Source organism: Parambassis ranga, chromosome 6 (assembly GCF_900634625.1).
Source record: "Parambassis ranga chromosome 6, fParRan2.1, whole genome shotgun sequence".
NCBI lineage: Eukaryota > Metazoa > Chordata > Actinopteri > Ambassidae > Parambassis > Parambassis ranga.
In genome coordinates, this window is record NC_041027.1 from 2,254,080 (window position 1) to 2,270,459 (window position 16,380).

At 49.6% G+C, this 16,380-nt stretch overlaps 1 protein-coding gene across 1 annotated transcript in view; it reads right to left on the reverse strand.

Moving 5' to 3' along the window:
* LOC114437811 (golgin subfamily A member 1-like) overlaps positions 1-10,987 on the reverse strand; it is a 34,818-nt gene extending 23,831 nt beyond the window's left edge. The window contains exons 1-6 of the mRNA XM_028408743.1: positions 10,737-10,987; positions 10,003-10,175; positions 2,737-2,763; positions 2,595-2,677; positions 2,281-2,506; positions 2,132-2,199 (exon numbers count right to left, since the gene is read on the reverse strand). Coding sequence (XP_028264544.1) covers positions 2,132-2,199; positions 2,281-2,506; positions 2,595-2,677; positions 2,737-2,763; positions 10,003-10,175; positions 10,737-10,987 — 828 coding nt within the window. The remainder of the gene's footprint in view (positions 1-2,131; positions 2,200-2,280; positions 2,507-2,594; positions 2,678-2,736; positions 2,764-10,002; positions 10,176-10,736) is intronic.
* Positions 10,988-16,380: the final 5,393 nt, after the last annotated feature.

Here is a 16,380-nt window from a genome sequence, read left to right on the forward strand (position 1 = left end):
ATTGCATGAAGTATGTTGGTGGTACTGCAGAAAATAGAGCGAGTTCCTTTGTAATGGTGAATGGTCAATTATGAGGCCACGCCCCCACCACACCATAACACTTATGAAAGAGTTTTGGAATGCGTCTATTCCCTATGGTGTCCTGAGTGTACACAGTGAATTTCAGCTCAATTGGATGAAGTATGCGAGGCGTGAAAAGTTTTGTAGAAGGGTCAGAAATCGCCAAAAATAGCTCTAAAAGTCAAAATGGCGGACTTCCTGTTGGGTTTGGAGGGGGAGGTCCAAGAGACTTTTTTGTGCGTCTTGGGGTGATACATATGTGTGCCAATTTTCATAATCCTGTGTCAAACTGGCAAGAAGGGCTATGCGTTAGGGGGCGCTATAGAGCCATTTTCCCATGTTCGTTTCAAAAGTCAGCAAATTTCAAAATTTTTTGGGTGAATGAATTTTTCTACCAAGTTTGGTGAGTTTTGGTGTGTGTTATATCATTATAAGATTAACAAAGGTCAGGTGACCCCCAGAATGTGCTGTGAACAATTTGGATGTTGACACAATTCCTCCAGAGTTGGCTTGTTTGAATGGTTTAGAGCAGCATTTGCTCGCCAAACACATTCCGTTTATGAAAGTTTTAGCTTTACCAAAGGGACAGAATGGAGTGCATGGACCTGTGACCTGTGTTCCATCCAATATTGAGCGCACAAGTAATTTACTGCCAAGGTCAAACATGGAAGGATCATTGTTGCCTGTCAAGTTAAAGCGCAAGTTGACTTATAAGGGGCATTATGAGTATCAGTTTGTTGATCCTTTGCATGTGAAGGAAGCATTGCAGTATTTAAAGCAGGCCACTGTTCATTATAAAGATGTAAAGTTCAACCCTGAGTAGCTAAATGTGTTTTCTAGAGAGGATGACGGTGAGGTAGAACAGGTAAATGATGGTAATGTAGAAAGTGGTGAGTCTGCACAGGCTGAGGATGATGAACTGTTACGTGACAGACAGCAGCACTGTATGTTTCAGGACACCTGTCTAATGCCAGTAGACATAGGGCAGGAAGTGTTAGATCAGTATTTTGATGGTGTGTTGAATCTTGCTCCAGCAGAGGGATATACTCCAGTCAGATTGCTTGCAGACAGGGCAAATGAAACTAAATGCTTTCCTGTGTTATTTCCACGAGGCTGTAACACATATCATGAAAGTAGGGAGCACCGTTTGACATTGTCCCGTTATCTTAATAACAGAATTTTACATGCGGATGGAAGGTTTGCTCGTAATGTTGAGTATATCTTATATGCTCAATATATGTCTGAGGTTGAACAGGTGATATCAAGTGTTTGCATAGCATTGCGTAAAGGATGAGGTGGATGAGGACACAGATGCAGAGGCACAGAGCGGTTACAGTGTGCATTACATGTGGTCAAGGCCTGCGAGGCACAAACACATTGCCACAAGGACGAGACACACTAACCCCATGAATGACAGAACGAACCAGCCCTGAGTGCAGGGAGGACAAAGACTAAATACAAAGGGATCAGGGTGGACAATTGGACACAGGTGGGACACATGAGGGAGGAGCAAGTAATCACCGGGAGGAGGAGGGAGAACACAAGGAGGGAAAACACAGGAAGCAAAACTCCAGACAATGCACAGGGGGGACAGGACTATCAAAGTAAAACTGGAAGCACAAGACAAGACACAAGAACTAAACAAAAACCCAGAGAAACAAAATAAACAAAGTTTTCCACCTTGTGCTTGTATGTATAATATTTAGCAGGCTTACACAAAAGTTCTTATCATCTGCCTAGTTTGACTTGTACATTAAGTCTTGATACTTTCTATCTGTCTTTCTACAGCGACAGCAGCATTTCAACCAGGTTATTGCAGCTTATTGTATTTTATCTACTGTGATGTTTTGTAGTATTTGTAAAAAGTCAGTGTATCTACACCACCACTAGAGTACCACTGTTATGGACTGTTGACACCACCAAAGCTAATTCAGGAAACACATGTAACCACAGCAAACATTTTTATTAAATACAAATCAAAACACGCAAAACAATATACATTATATACAGGAGTGATGTGAAGTGGGGCAGGTTTTTTGAGCTGTTGCTTTTACTCTGCCTGCGCATCTACTTCCACTGTGACCTCCTCCACGTCAAGGTCGCACTGTGTGGCTGCATCATTATGTGCAATTTGCCGTTCTGCAATCACAGAGATGACACATTTTTACGTTGCAGTAGGTAGTCATGTATGCATGTGTTAACTGTTACTGGGCAACATACCATCCAGGACAAAGGCCAGCTGTGCCTCCGTTGCATCCAACCGTCTTGTGAGGTTGTCAGTGTGAGTTTGTTGTTGTCGATTAAGTGTGTGCAGTAGTGAAAACTGTTGATCAGAGGCCCTCTCACGCCGCTCAACTGTGGAGAGGTGTTCTGTAAGCTCCTGTCCAATTATGGCAACGTCTTGTTGGGCGTCTGCTCGTGGTAGTGACTCATCAGCCACAGTGTACTGTGTGAAATAGTGACACCATAACATCGTCATTATACATACATCATGTAATGTCAGAGATTTTAGTCTTGCCTTTGTCTATACTTACATAGAGCAGATGGACTTTGTTTGTAATGCTGCGGTTAGCATTGATGGCAAGTCTAGGCCACTTAGCGGGTGAAGCCATGTTAACTAAAGAAAACACAACAGACACAACTTTTTAGAGCATGGAAATATCTACACAGACTCACAACAGTTGGTGGTAATGACCAAATTTCCTGTGAACAACAACACAATACACAAATATGACAAACACGTTCCCCAAAAAGCTGAAGCGACACCATGTGTTACACATATTGGATGAAACTTTAAAATGGCAGACTTCCTGTTGGGTTTGGAGGGGGGGTCCAAGAGACTTTTTTGTGCGTCTTGGTGTAACACACAGGTGTAACGAGTTTCATAATTCTACACAAAACAGGCCAGGGGGGCAGGCAGAAAAACCTATGAAAACACAACATTTTGTGTAGCCCTGTGGCGCTCTGTCAAATCCTCAATATTGTTGTATAGATGTGTTAAGGCTCAGAGTCTGATCATACACATGACATTCGGTACAGATCGGACAGTAAAAACAGAAGTTATAGGGACTTCCTGTGAAATCGCCAATTGTTGAGGCCGCACCCCAGCCACGCCCTAAGACTTTTGTAAGACTTTTGGAATGCGCCTATTCCCTATGGTGTCCTGAGTGGACACAGAAAATTTCAGCTCAATTCGATGAAGTATGCGAGGCGTGAAAAGTTTGGTAGCAGGGTCACAAATCACCAAAAATGGCCGCAAACTCAAAATGGCAGACTTCCTGTTGGGTTTGGAGGGGGGGGGGGGGGGTCCAAGAGACTTTTTTGTGCGTCTTGAGGTGATACATATGTGTGCCAATTTTCATAATCCTGTGTCAAACCGGCCAGAGGGGCTACGTGTTAGGGGGCGCTATAGGGCCATGTTCCTATGTATGTTTCAAAAGCAAATTTCAAAATCTTTCGGGCAAATGAATTTTTGCTTCTTTGTGATTCTTGTGATCTGCGGGGCCATTGCTGTCCCCTCTCCTATGCTCTCCTCTCCTCTCATTTCCAGAGACGTACAACAATAGCAGGTTTCTTGCTGCCAGTAGGTGGCGCTAGGACTGTAGCATCCTGTTCGCATATATATGTGTTCAGACCAAGCGGCAACCTTCGGGGCTCAAAGTGGAAGCCCATGCGGAAGTGTCAAAACTTGTAATTCACGCTGCAACAGCTGGGGGTTGGCTCCAAAAGCGAGTAATTTCCCATAGACTCCCATGTTAAAATGGCCGACTTCACAGCAGAAAAAAACATGTTTACAGCCTGGTACAAAAAACCACTCTGGTCTCAGATGATAGGTTCTCTTCTAGTGTCAATTATAGGGGGGGTGAATTTTTTTACAACTCACTCGTTTCAATTGTATTCGGAGTTAAAATTACGCATAATTATGGGCGTTGCCGCTTGAGTGACAGACAGTTGCCGTATCACAGCGTGAGTTTCCTGCTCCCACGATCGCCCGCCCCCCTAAACCCCGCTCGTGCTCCCCCTCTTTGTCCATATTTGAGAGTTTTGGCGGACGTGACGCTGTCAACATGGCGGCGGTCATCACGTCCCGGAACCTCCCACCGAGCCTCAAAACGGCTCTTCAGAAACAAACGGGTGACATCACGGAAGCTCTGTCCATAGTTTTTACTGTCAATGGTTCAGACTCGGGTCCATAGCAGTACTGTAAGATTTTGTCCACATTGCATGAGGTGTATGGGTAGTTGTGAGGGAGCTGCAGGCATCCCCTCACTAACTCAGAGGTGCTCTGCCATCAGCGCAGTTATGCAGGCGCGCCCATGAATGTGCTGATGAGGCCCTGATGGAGGCCTGGTGTGGCAGATCAGCCTTGTTGGGGCCTACTATGTGGACTGGAGAGAGAGGGGAGGCTGGAAGGGATTTATTTGTTCCTTTCTTCTCTATGTTGGGTTAAATTAATTATAATATGGGTTTATGGGTTGGTTGTTTTTGCCTATTTTGTGTGTACATTTGTTTAGTAGTTAGACTGCTTTGTGTGGCTGAATATATTGGGTTGTGGTTACTTTTCCCCCCTTTTTGTTTGGTATGGAAGGGGTGGGTAGTTTTTATAAATATGGGAGGACTGATTTTTCGGCGGGCTTTTCTTTGTGTTTGTGTTGGAGGAGGGGGATCCCTGGCTGTTTTTTTTGTTTGCTTAATTAAATTTAAACTGAGCTCAACATCCTGGTCTGTTGTGCTGGGTTCTTTTTTCTCCAGAGGTGTAACCAAGTGGCAACCTTCGGGGCTCAAAGTTGAAGCCCATGCGGAAGTGTCAAAACTTGTAATTCACGCCGCAACTGCTGGGGGCTGGCTCCAAAAGCGAGTAATTTCCCATGTTAAAATGGCCGACTTCACAGCAGAAAAAACATGTTTACAGCCTGGTACAAAAATCCACTCTGGTCTCAGATGATAGGTTCTCTTCTAGTGTCAATTGTAGGGGGGTGAATTTTTTTACAACTCACTCGTTTCAATGGTATTCTGACTTAAAATTACACATAATTATGGGCGTTGCCGTTTGAGTGACAAGACAGTTGACGTATCACAACATGAGTTTCCTACTTCCACGATCGCCCGCCCCCCTAAACACCGCTCGTGCTCCCCCTTTTTGTCCATATTTGGAGTTTTGGCGGACGTGACTGTCGTGGCTGTCATCAACGTCCTGGAACCTCCCACCGAGCCTCAGAATGGCTCTCTCTAACTCAGCGGCCGCCGTCATCCATTTTGTGTCGAGTTGCAGTTTGCAACTTAACAGTAGTACTGCAGAAAATAGAGTGAGTTCCTTTGTAATGGCAAATGGTCAACTTTGAGGCCACAACCCGCCACACCGTAACACTTTTGAAAGAGTTTTGGAAAATGTCTATTCCCTATGGTGTCCTGAGTGCACACAGTGAATTTCAGCTGGATTGGATGAAGTATGCGAGGCATGAAAAGTTTTGCAGCAGAGTCACACATCGCCAAAAATGGCCGCAAACTTTCAAATGGCGGACTTCCTGTTGGGTTTGGAGGCGGGGTCCAAGAGATTTTTTGTGCGTTTTGAGGTGATACATATGTGTGCCAATTTTAATAATCCTGTGTCCAACCGGCCAGAGGGGCTACGTGAATGAAAAACACAAAACGTCAACAGTCTGTTTTAGGCACCGACATAAATTTGACCCTTCGCAAATGTAGAGGAAAATGAAATGTAACCATACTGGAGGGAGGATTGCTTTTCTTTAAATTCATTACATACATTATAAGCTTTATGCTGGCCAGCTTCTCATACAGTCATTATGGGCAGCACATAGATAAGATAATGCGAACCATCACCGGCCACAATAGGATCTCCGACCAGCTGATGGATGGAGATCTGCAGGAGGCCAACCAGCTGAACCTGTTTTTCAACAGGTTTGATAGTCCACTCCCTGACCACCCTCCCCCTCCCCCTCCCTGTGATGCACCATTAACACCTGTCAATAACAACAATGTACCTCCTCCTCCCCCTCCCCCTAACCATACTAACCAGTTTCACCTCCCCATCAATAACATCACCCTGCCCCCCTTACCCCAACTTCCATTAACAACCCCCCACCCTCCCCCATCAGATCTCTCTCTCTGCTCTTCTGTGTCCACAGTTGCCATCACCACAGAAGATGTGAGGAGGGAGTTCAGTCGACTACGACCGGGAAAAGCTGCAGGACCGGACGGACTCAGCCCCAGAGTACTCAGGGACTGCGCCACACAGCTGTGTGGGGTCTTCCAGCACATCTTCTCCCTGAGTCTGAGCCTGATGACTGTCCCTGCCCTGTGGAAGACAACATGCCTTGTTCCTGTGCCCAAGACCAAACATCCAAGCACACACAGCGACTACAGACCAGTTGCTCTGACTTCACATGTGATGAAGTCTCTGGAGAGGCTGGTCCTGAAACACCTGCGTGCTGTTGTGGAACCATCGCTGGACCCCCTGCAGTTTGCTTACCAGCCCCGTATTGGAGTGGAGGACGCCATCATCTACCTGCTGCACAGAGCACACACCTACTTGGAGGAGGCAGGTAACACTGTTAGAATCATGTTCTTTGATTTTTCCAGTGCGTTTAACACCGTGCAGCCTGCCCTTTTGAATAGGAAGCTCCTGGACATGCAGGTAGAGACCCCACTGGTCACCTGGATCACTAACTATCTTACAGGTCGACCACAATTTGTGAGGCTGAGGAACACCGTCTCGGACACGATAGTGAGCAGCACGGGGGCACCCCAGGGCACGGTACTGTCTCCATTCCTGTTCACACTCTATACATCGGACTTCAGACACTGCTCACAGTCCTGCCACCTGCAGAAGTTCTCGGATGACTCTGCCATTGTGGGCTGTACCAGCAGAGGTCGGGAGGTGGAGTATATGAGTGTGGTGGACAGCTTTGTGGAGTGGTGCGGACAGAACCACCTGCAGCTGAATGTCACAAAGACAAGAGAGCTGGTGGTGGACTTCAGGAAGCACCAGACACTCCCTAACCCGGTCAGCATCAAGGGTACCAATGTGGACATTGTGGACAGCTACAAATACCTGGGTGTCCACATTGACCACAAACTGGACTGGTCCACAAACGCAGAGGCAATATACAGGAAGGGACAGAGTCGCCTGTATCTACTGAGGAGACTCAGGTCCTTTAACGTCTGCCAGACCATGCTGCAGATGTTTTACCACTCGGTGGTCTCCAGCGTCATCTTCTACGCTGTAGTGTGCTGGGGCAGCAGGATGAAGGCGGCCGACACCAACAGACTCAACAAGCTCATTAGGAAGGCTGGCTCGGTGCTGGGAGTGGAGCTGGAGTCTGTGGTGGAGGTGACGGAGAGGAGGATACTGAGGAAACTCCTCAGTATTCGTAACAACACGTCTCACCCCCTGCACGACACACTGCTGTCCTACAGGAGCACATTCAGTGGTAGACTGAGACTACCGAGGAGCAGCACAGAACGCCACAGGTGTCAGGGTTAATATAAGGTGGAGGACACAAATGCAGCTGAGCCGGAAGTATCAGGCAATTCTCAGTGTTTTAATACAGGCAAGGTTCGGTACACAGAAGTTCAGTCCGCGAGGCAGAGGTATCCAAAAGGGCACAGGCAAAAACCAGTGGTCAAAGTCCAAAGCAGTAATCAGTACACAGGAGTACAGTCCATGAGGCAAAGGTATCACAAAGGGGCGAAGGCAACGAACAGTAGTCAGATCCAAAATAGTTCATTCACAAGGGACTCCAAAACTCACTCAGAAACTCCAAAACTCACTCGGAAAACTCACTGGGGAAATCACAAGAGCGGAAGGCTACTTGGACGGCTGTGTCGCAGGATAACTCACAAAACGAACTGGCAACAAGGGGCAGGAAACACACAGGCTTTATACACAGGAGGGCGGGAAGACAATTGGACACAGGTGAAGCACATTAGGGCGGAGCAGGTAATCACAGGTGGGGGAAGGGAGCACACATGAGGAAAACAGAACTGAAACACAGGGGGAAGATCGAGTTTCAAAATAAAACAGGAAGTGACTAGTAAAACTAGAACTAATACAAACAGAAAATGAACTACAAAATAAAAGACCTGGCTGAAACCATGACAGTACCCCCCCCCTCAAGGAACGGCTCCCAGACGTTCCACTAGAAACCATGAGTCTGAACAAAAATACAGGGAGCAAAAAATCAGTCTAATAAGGGTCCAGAAAACAAAACTCAGAAAACTGGGTAGAGACCCAGCGTGACGAAGTCTGGGGGGGCTCAGAGAGCAAGGCCAGAGGCTGAGAAGGCCGAGATTTCCCAGGGTCGAGAGAAACGGCGGGGGAACACCAGAGACGAGGTTGCAGACCCTCCAGGGTCTGGGCGGAAGAACAACAGAGATAGAGACGCGGCCCCTCCAGGGTCCGGGCGGAAAAACAACAGAGATGGAGACGCGGACCCTCCAGGGTCCGGGCGGAAAAACAACAGAGATGGAGACGCGGACCCTCCAGAGTCCGGGCGGAAGACCACCAGCGATGACGAGACGACGGACCCTCCTGGGTCCGGGCGGAAGACCACCAGCGATGGAGAGACGGACCCTCCTGGGTCCGGGCGGAAGACCACCAGCGATGGAGACGCGGACCCTCCTGGGTCCGGGCAGAAGACCAGCGAGGACGAGACGACGGACCCTCCTGGGTCCGGGCGGAAGACCAGCGAGGAAGGCGGGGCGGACCCTCCTGGGTCCGGGCAGAAGACCAGCGAAGACGATGGGACTGACCCACCAGGTTCAGGGCAGAAGGTCGGCGGAGATGAGGAGGCTGACCCACCAGACGAGGAGGCTGACCCTCCAGGGTCAGGGCAGAAGGTCGGCGGAGACGAGGCTGTGGACCCTCCCGGGTCCGGGCAGAAGGTCGGCGGAGACGATAAGGCTGACCCACCAGGGTCAGGGCAGAAGGTCGGCGGAGACGATGAGGCTGACCCACCAGGGTCAGGGCAGAAGGTCGGCGGAGACGATGAGGCTGACCCACCAGGGTCAGTGCAGAAGGTCGGCGGAGACGATGAGGCTGACCCACCAGGGTCAGTGCAGAAGGTCGGCGGAGACGATGAGGCTGACCCACCAGGGTCAGGGCAGAAGGTCGGCGGAGACGAGGCTGCGGACCCTCCAGGGTCCGGGCAGAAAGCCGGCGAGGACGAGACAGAAGACCCTCCAGCGTCCAGACTGGAGACCGTCGCTGGAGCAGAAGACCCTCCAGGGTCCAGACTGGAGACCGGCGCTGGAGCAGAAGACCCTCCAGGGTCCAGACTGGAGACCGGCGCTGGAGCAGAAGACCCTCCAGGGTCCAGACTGGAAGCCAGAACCGAAGACGAGGCAGAAGACCCTCCAGGGTCCAGACAGGAAGCCAGAACCGAAGACGAGGCAGAAGACCCTCCAGGGTCCAGACTGGAAGCCAGAGCCGAAGACGAGGCAAAAGACCCTCCAGGGTCCAGACTGGAAGCCAGAGCAGGGGACCCTCCAGGGTCCAGACTGGAAGCCAGAGCAGGGGACCCTCCAGGGTCCAGACAGGAAACCAGAGCAGGGGACCCTCCGGGGTCCGGACAGGAAACCAGAGCCGGGGACCCTCCGGGGTCCGGACAGGAAACCAGAGCCGAGGACCCTCCGGGTCCGGACAGGAAACCAGAACTGAGGGAGGACCACCGGCGTCAGGGCTGGAGACCAGAGGCGAGGGACCACCGGCGTCGGAACTGAAGACCAGAGGCGAAGGACCACCGGCGTCGGGACTGAAGACCAGAGGCGAAGGACCACCGGCGTCGGGACTGGGGCTCGGGAGCGATGGACCACCGGGGTCGGAACAGGGGCTCGGGAGCGGTGGACCACCGGGGTCGGAGCAGGGGCTCGGGAGCGGTGGACCACCGGGGTCGGGACAGGAAGCTGGGGACGGAACCCCACCAGGACTAGGACAGGAGACTGGGGACGGAACCCCATGAGGAGTGGAACTCGGGGACGGAACCCCACTAGGACTAGGATAGGAGACTGGGGACGGAACCCGACCAGGATCAGGACTGGGACCCGGAGCTGAGGGTTCATCAGGGCCTGGGCTGGAACCCAGGGTCGAAGACCCTCTAGTGTTGAGGAAAGGCACCCCCACAGTCAGTGTCAGTGCCGCAAACACACCAAAGAATAAAAAATCCACAAGCTCAGCAGATAAATCCTTGGGGGCAGCACAGAAACACCCACCCTCGGGTGGTGCAGGAGAAGGCGACGTCATCTGGAGTCCGCCCTCTGACGGAGCGGGGAGGAGTGACGTCGTCTGGAGTCCGCCCCTGGTGTCGGGGCTGGAGACCAGAGGCGAAGGACCACTGGGGTCAGGACTGAAGATCACAGTAGGGGATGGACCACCAGCGTCGGGACTGGGGCTCGGGAGCGGTGGACCACCGTGGTCGGAACAGGGGCTCGGGAGCGGTGGACCACCGGAGTCGGAACAGGAGACAGGAGACGGAAGCCCTCCAGGGCCAAAACTCGAAACAGGAGACGGAAGCCCTCCAGGGCCAAAACTCGAAACAGGAAACGGAAGCCCTCCAGGGCCAAAACTCGAAACAGGAAGCGGAAGCCCTCCAGGGCCAAAACTCGAAACAGGAAGCGGAAGCCCTCCAGGGCCAAAACTGGAACCCAGAACTGAGGACCCTTCAGTGTCAGGCTCAGTCACTATGGTTAAGGGTCCTTCTGGGTCAGAACGGGTAGCCAACTCTGCGGGATCAGGGCTGGAACCCGGAGCCAGATATTCTCTAGTGACAGAGCTGGTCACTAGAGCTGAGGGTCCATCTGGGTCAAGACTGGAGCCCAGAACAGAAGACCCCCCATAGTCCAAACAGGCTTTCCCCAAAGTCTCAGTCTGCGTTTCTTTGGTCCCAACAGATATCAAGTCCTTCGCCATGACAGATATTCCATCAGGAGTAACACAGGCAGGCCCCAGAACAGGTGGTGTAGTCTGGGGCGTGTTCTTGGGAGGAAAAGGGACGCCGTCTGGAGCCCGCCTTCTGGCCGAAACGGGAGGAGCGACGTCGTCGGGATCCCGCCTCCGGGCGGAACCGGAAGTGGCGACGTCGTCGGGAGCCCGCCTCCGGGCGGAACCGGAAGTGGTGACGTCGTCGGGAGCCCGCCTCCGGGCGGAACCGGAAGCCCGCCTCCGGGCGGAACCGGAAGTGGCGACGTCGTCGGGAGCCCGCCTCCCGGCGGTACCGGAAGTGGTGACGTCGTCGGGAGCCCGCCTCCGGGCGGAACCGGAAGTGGCGACGTCGTCGGGAGCCCGCCTCCGGGCGGAACCGGAAGTGAGTGGTGATAACCGTGGTGAAGCCGTGAACGGAGCTGGTGCGGTACGAACGGCCCAGGCAGGGAGCACCGGAGCCACCGGAGAATGGAAATTGTCCATCTCTTCGAACACGGGTTCATAGTCAATTCTCATCCACGGCTCTTCGACCAGAATTTCCTTCATACGGGCCTGTAGCTTCTGTGTCGTGTTCCAAAGGGCCCCTAGCTTTTGCAGCAGTGAGACGCGGTGGGAACACAACCGCCGAACCTCTGTCTTTTCCAGAGGAGGAGAGGACATGTGGTCTATGCAGTCCACAGCCTGTTGGAGCTGGGCTTTCTCTTCAGAAATTCCTTCCCATAAAAATATTACCTCCACTGGATCCTCCATAGCTGCTCAGTCTGCTGCGTCCAGTTATGGCCAGTTCGTAATGTCAGGGTTAATATAAGGTGGAGGACACAAATGCAGCTGAGCCGGAAGTATCAGGCAATTCTCAGTGTTTTAATACAGGCAAGGTTCGGTACACAGAAGTTCAGTCCGCGAGGCAGAGGTATCCAAAAGGGCACAGGCAAAAACCAGTGGTCAAAGTCCAAAGCAGTAATCAGTACACAGGAGTACAGTCCATGAGGCAAAGGTATCACAAAGGGGCGAAGGCAACGAACAGTAGTCAGATCCAAAATAGTTCATTCACAAGGGACTCCAAAACTCACTCAGAAACTCCAAAACTCACTCGGAAAACTCACTGGGGAAATCACAAGAGCGGAAGGCTACTTGGACGGCTGTGTCGCAGGATAACTCACAAAACGAACTGGCAACAAGGGGCAGGAAACACACAGGCTTTATACACAGGAGGGCGGGAAGACAATTGGACACATGTGAAGCACATTAGGGCGGAGCAGGTAATCACAGGTGGGGGAAGGGAGCACACATGAGGAAAACAGAACTGAAACACAGGGGGAAGATCGAGTTTCAAAATAAAACAGGAAGTGACTAGTAAAACTAGAACTAATACAAACAGAAAATGAACTACAAAATAAAAGACCTGGCTGAAACCATGACAACAGGAGGTCCTTCCTGCCAGTGGCCATCAGACTGTATAACTCCTCCCCTTTCTGTAGGGAGAAGCGCTAGATAATCATGTCAGGCATCACTGTCATTCCTATATTATGTTTACTTAGCACCTTACATCTCCATATTGTATCCATGTATCATATATTGTGCTCATACCGCGTACTGTACTCTTTTTGGATTATAGTGACACTTATACTCTGTACTTAACTGCATTTAATGTAACTTAATACCTCTGGCACAAGAATTTCCTTCGGGATTAATAAAGTTTTATCTTATCTTATCTTATCTTATCACACTAGGAACATATTCTGCTTGGCATCTTGAGTTGTGCAAAACTCATTCACCCACTCATCATTAAACTGCACCTCCTTTATAATGTGGATTTTCATGCTGTAGACACAACAATGCCTGCCTTATGTGCATTGTATCAATATATTGGTACTCGTAGTGGCCTTTACACGTTAGCTTACGTTTGAATTTTACTGGCAAAAGACACCCCTCCATATTGGAGCGAGGCAACGGGTTGTGTGCGAACAACATTTGCTGGAACACATGTTATGGGTCCATGCACAGCGTTTTGGCTGCCTTTAGGCAATGCCACCATTTACATAAATGCTATATGAATAGCTATCAGGTGTTGCTCTAAACTGTTAAGACATTTTAGCTCTGCAGGAATTTTAAATTTGAAACCTTTATTAGTCCCACAATGGGGAAATTGCTTAGCAATGAGCACCATACACCAATGAGTACACTGGAGGCTATGCGGGTAAAGTGCCTTGCCCAAGGACACCACTGAGCCACTGCTGCCCACAATAATAAGTATAACAAGGTAAGGTAATAAGGTAATAAGGTAACAAGAGGTTAAAAAAATTATTAATTGTACTCTCTGCTGGAAGTTGTCCCTTATTTATCCTATAGCGGCATGTGTAGCAGATCCAAGGTAAACCTTGACTAGAATCTTTCACAGCACATGGTACTTCACAAGCCTGATTACAGCGGTACAACTACCGTATTTTCACGACCATAAGGCGCACCGCATTATAAGGCGCAGTGTCAGTTACACGGTCTATTTCTGTCCTCAGCGCATACACAAGGCGCACCGTACTATAAGGCGCAGGTTACGCCAAAACATACCAGTACGTAAATTCAGTAAAAACCGGCTGGATATCAGTGAGGAGCCGGTGCAGCCTCTCTCTCGACGGTGGCAGCGACAGAGAAACAGCGTGTGTGTTTCTATGGGCAGAGCAGTGGCTGCTGCTGAATGCCTGCTGTGATTCCAACTTTATCTTTACACTTTATTACACTGCAACAGCGTGAGATGTCCGGTGATGAGTTGTGAAAATGCGACATTAAAAGTAACAATAGCAAAGATTCAGTGTTTGTGCCTTTATGACCACATTTGCACATCTACTGTGTTCCAATGTGCCTGCGATACTTCAAACTGTCCGGTGATGAGCTGTGAAGATGCGACATTAAAAAACAATAGCAAAGATATACAGACATTGTTAACGAGCCTATTATGCCCGGGTATGTAGGAGTACGTATATATAATGGTAATAACAGTCACCATCTGGTATGTGTGAATGGCTGTCTGGAGTTATTGGTGACAAATCACCCTGACTTGCCTTTCTTTCTTTTATTGCTCATCATGCAAAACCGATCCAGCTTAAGACGCCAGATACCAGTACGTACGGTAAATAAAAAGGTAACGGGACAAAAACATAGAGTTAAATCGAACTTTATTACAGCTATGTACAATACACTCACATTTCAATCAATCTTCTCCCGCAAACCCATCAAAGTCCTCATCTTCAGTGTCAGAATAAAACAACTGTGCGAGTGCTTGCATACCAGCTTCCCTCTCGTCACTGTCGGAGTCACTGTCACTGTCGTTGCCGGCTGGCTGTTCGGAAATTATGCCGGCTTTCACAAAAGCCCGGACAACAGTCAATGCAGAAACATGAGCCCATGCGTCCACAATCCACTCACATATGGTGGCGTAACTCGCCCGGCGCTGCCTGCCAGTCTTGGTAAAGCTGTGCTCGCCGTCTGCCATCCATCGCTCCCACGCCCTGAGCCACTCTCCCATTTTCTCCTCATCCATCCAGCCCTTCTGATTTGCCTTAATGACGACTCCTGCTGGAAACTGTTCTTTAGGCACCGTCTTCCGCTTAAAAATCACCATAGGCGGAAGTTTTTGTCCATTGCCAAGGCAACCGAGAACAACAGTGAACGCCGACTTCTCGTGCCCCGTGGTCCGTATCGATACAGTGCTGGTCCCCGTTCGCTCCACAGTTTGGTTAACGGGGATGTCGAAAGTGAGGGGGACCTCATCCATGTTAATGATGTGGCTGGGCTGGATGTTTTTACCGGAAATCTTGCCACTGCAGTAGGCGCGAAAGCTGGCCAGCTTTTCTTTATAATCCGCTGGAAGTTGCTGCGCCACGGTAGTCCGTGTGCGGATCGAGAGATGACGCCTTTTCATAAAACGAAAGCACCAAGACGGACCTCCTTTAAAGTGTTCAATATCCATGTCCTGTGCTATCGTTGCTGCCTTCAGTCGAATGGTGACAGTAGAGACGCTTCTCCCGGCAGTTCTTTGCTCAACAATCCACTGCTCCAGTCGGTCTTCTAACTGTGGCCACCTCGCTTTGTTGCCACGGAAACTCAGTTTTGTTTTCTTTGCTTGCCGCAGTTCGTCTTCCTGCTTCCTCCACTTACGTACCATCGATTCATTGATGCCGAACTCCCTCGCAGCTGCTCTATTTCCCTTTGCAACCGCAAAACTGATCGCCTGCAGCTTGAATTGCGCGTCGTAAGCAAGTCTCTTCACTGGTGCCATCGTCAGGGGTCCGTAGTTGGTAGGTTGGCAGGTTATATACGTGCCGGGAGCTGTACTGTAGCATTCAGCTGATTGGTGAATTGCTGCCAGCGTACGTAGGGTACGTATGACGTAATATCCATCTGATTGGTTCATCGCTGCTAGCGTGCGTAGTGTACGTATGACGTAGCGTTCAGCTGATTGGTGAATTGCTGCCAGCGTACGTACTTTACGTATCATGTCCCCGTGTCTGGTACTCAACCCATACACAAGGCGCACCGCATTATAAGGCGCACGGCCGACTTGTGAGAAAATTTTAGACTTTTAGGTGCGCCTTATAGTCGTGAAAATACGGTACTCCTCAGTAATACATTTCTCAGCTATGGAATCTGCTCCTGCCTTACAGCTTTAGTCCTGTCGTTTGCAAGGAAACACCTGATGTCTAAATAGCTAACGCAAACACACGCAACATACAAAATCTAGGACACAGGTATTTGACAGGTATCTCAGGTATTTGACAAAATCAAATACCTGAGACTGCTCCCTAATCTTCTGCCTACTTAATGTAATGTGATTTAAGACATACTGTTTGTGTTTAGGATTTGTGTGATATTTTTGTATACTTTGTGCCTTCACATATGTTCTACGTGCTTCTTGTGTGTGATATTTTTTGATACTTTGTGCCTTCACATATGCTCTGTGATTCTTTTGTGTGATATGTTTTTATACTTCTCCTCTCTGTGCAATGCATCTGTTTTATATTGATGAATGCTGTATGTCCTTGCTCTTTGTCTGTGTTGCTCACATTGATTGATATGTGCTACTATATGCTACTTTTTTCCTTTTTTTCTTTATAGAGCACATTTACCAAATATCTTATTTCGTCTTTTTGATTTGACATGCTCCCTGTGCAACACATCTTGGGCATACTAATGCTTTTTGTGCTCCTTTTTGTCTCTTACATTGCTCATTTGTCTGATTCTTTTTACAAACCCTGACTTTGCCCTCGCTGGCAATAGTATTTGGTGTATGACATCTCTGCCGCATGTTGTAATGTTGCGAGTCACCTGTGCTCTCCTTGCAAAACCCATAACAGCTTTCTAAATTTGGACTCTGGACACACAGAACT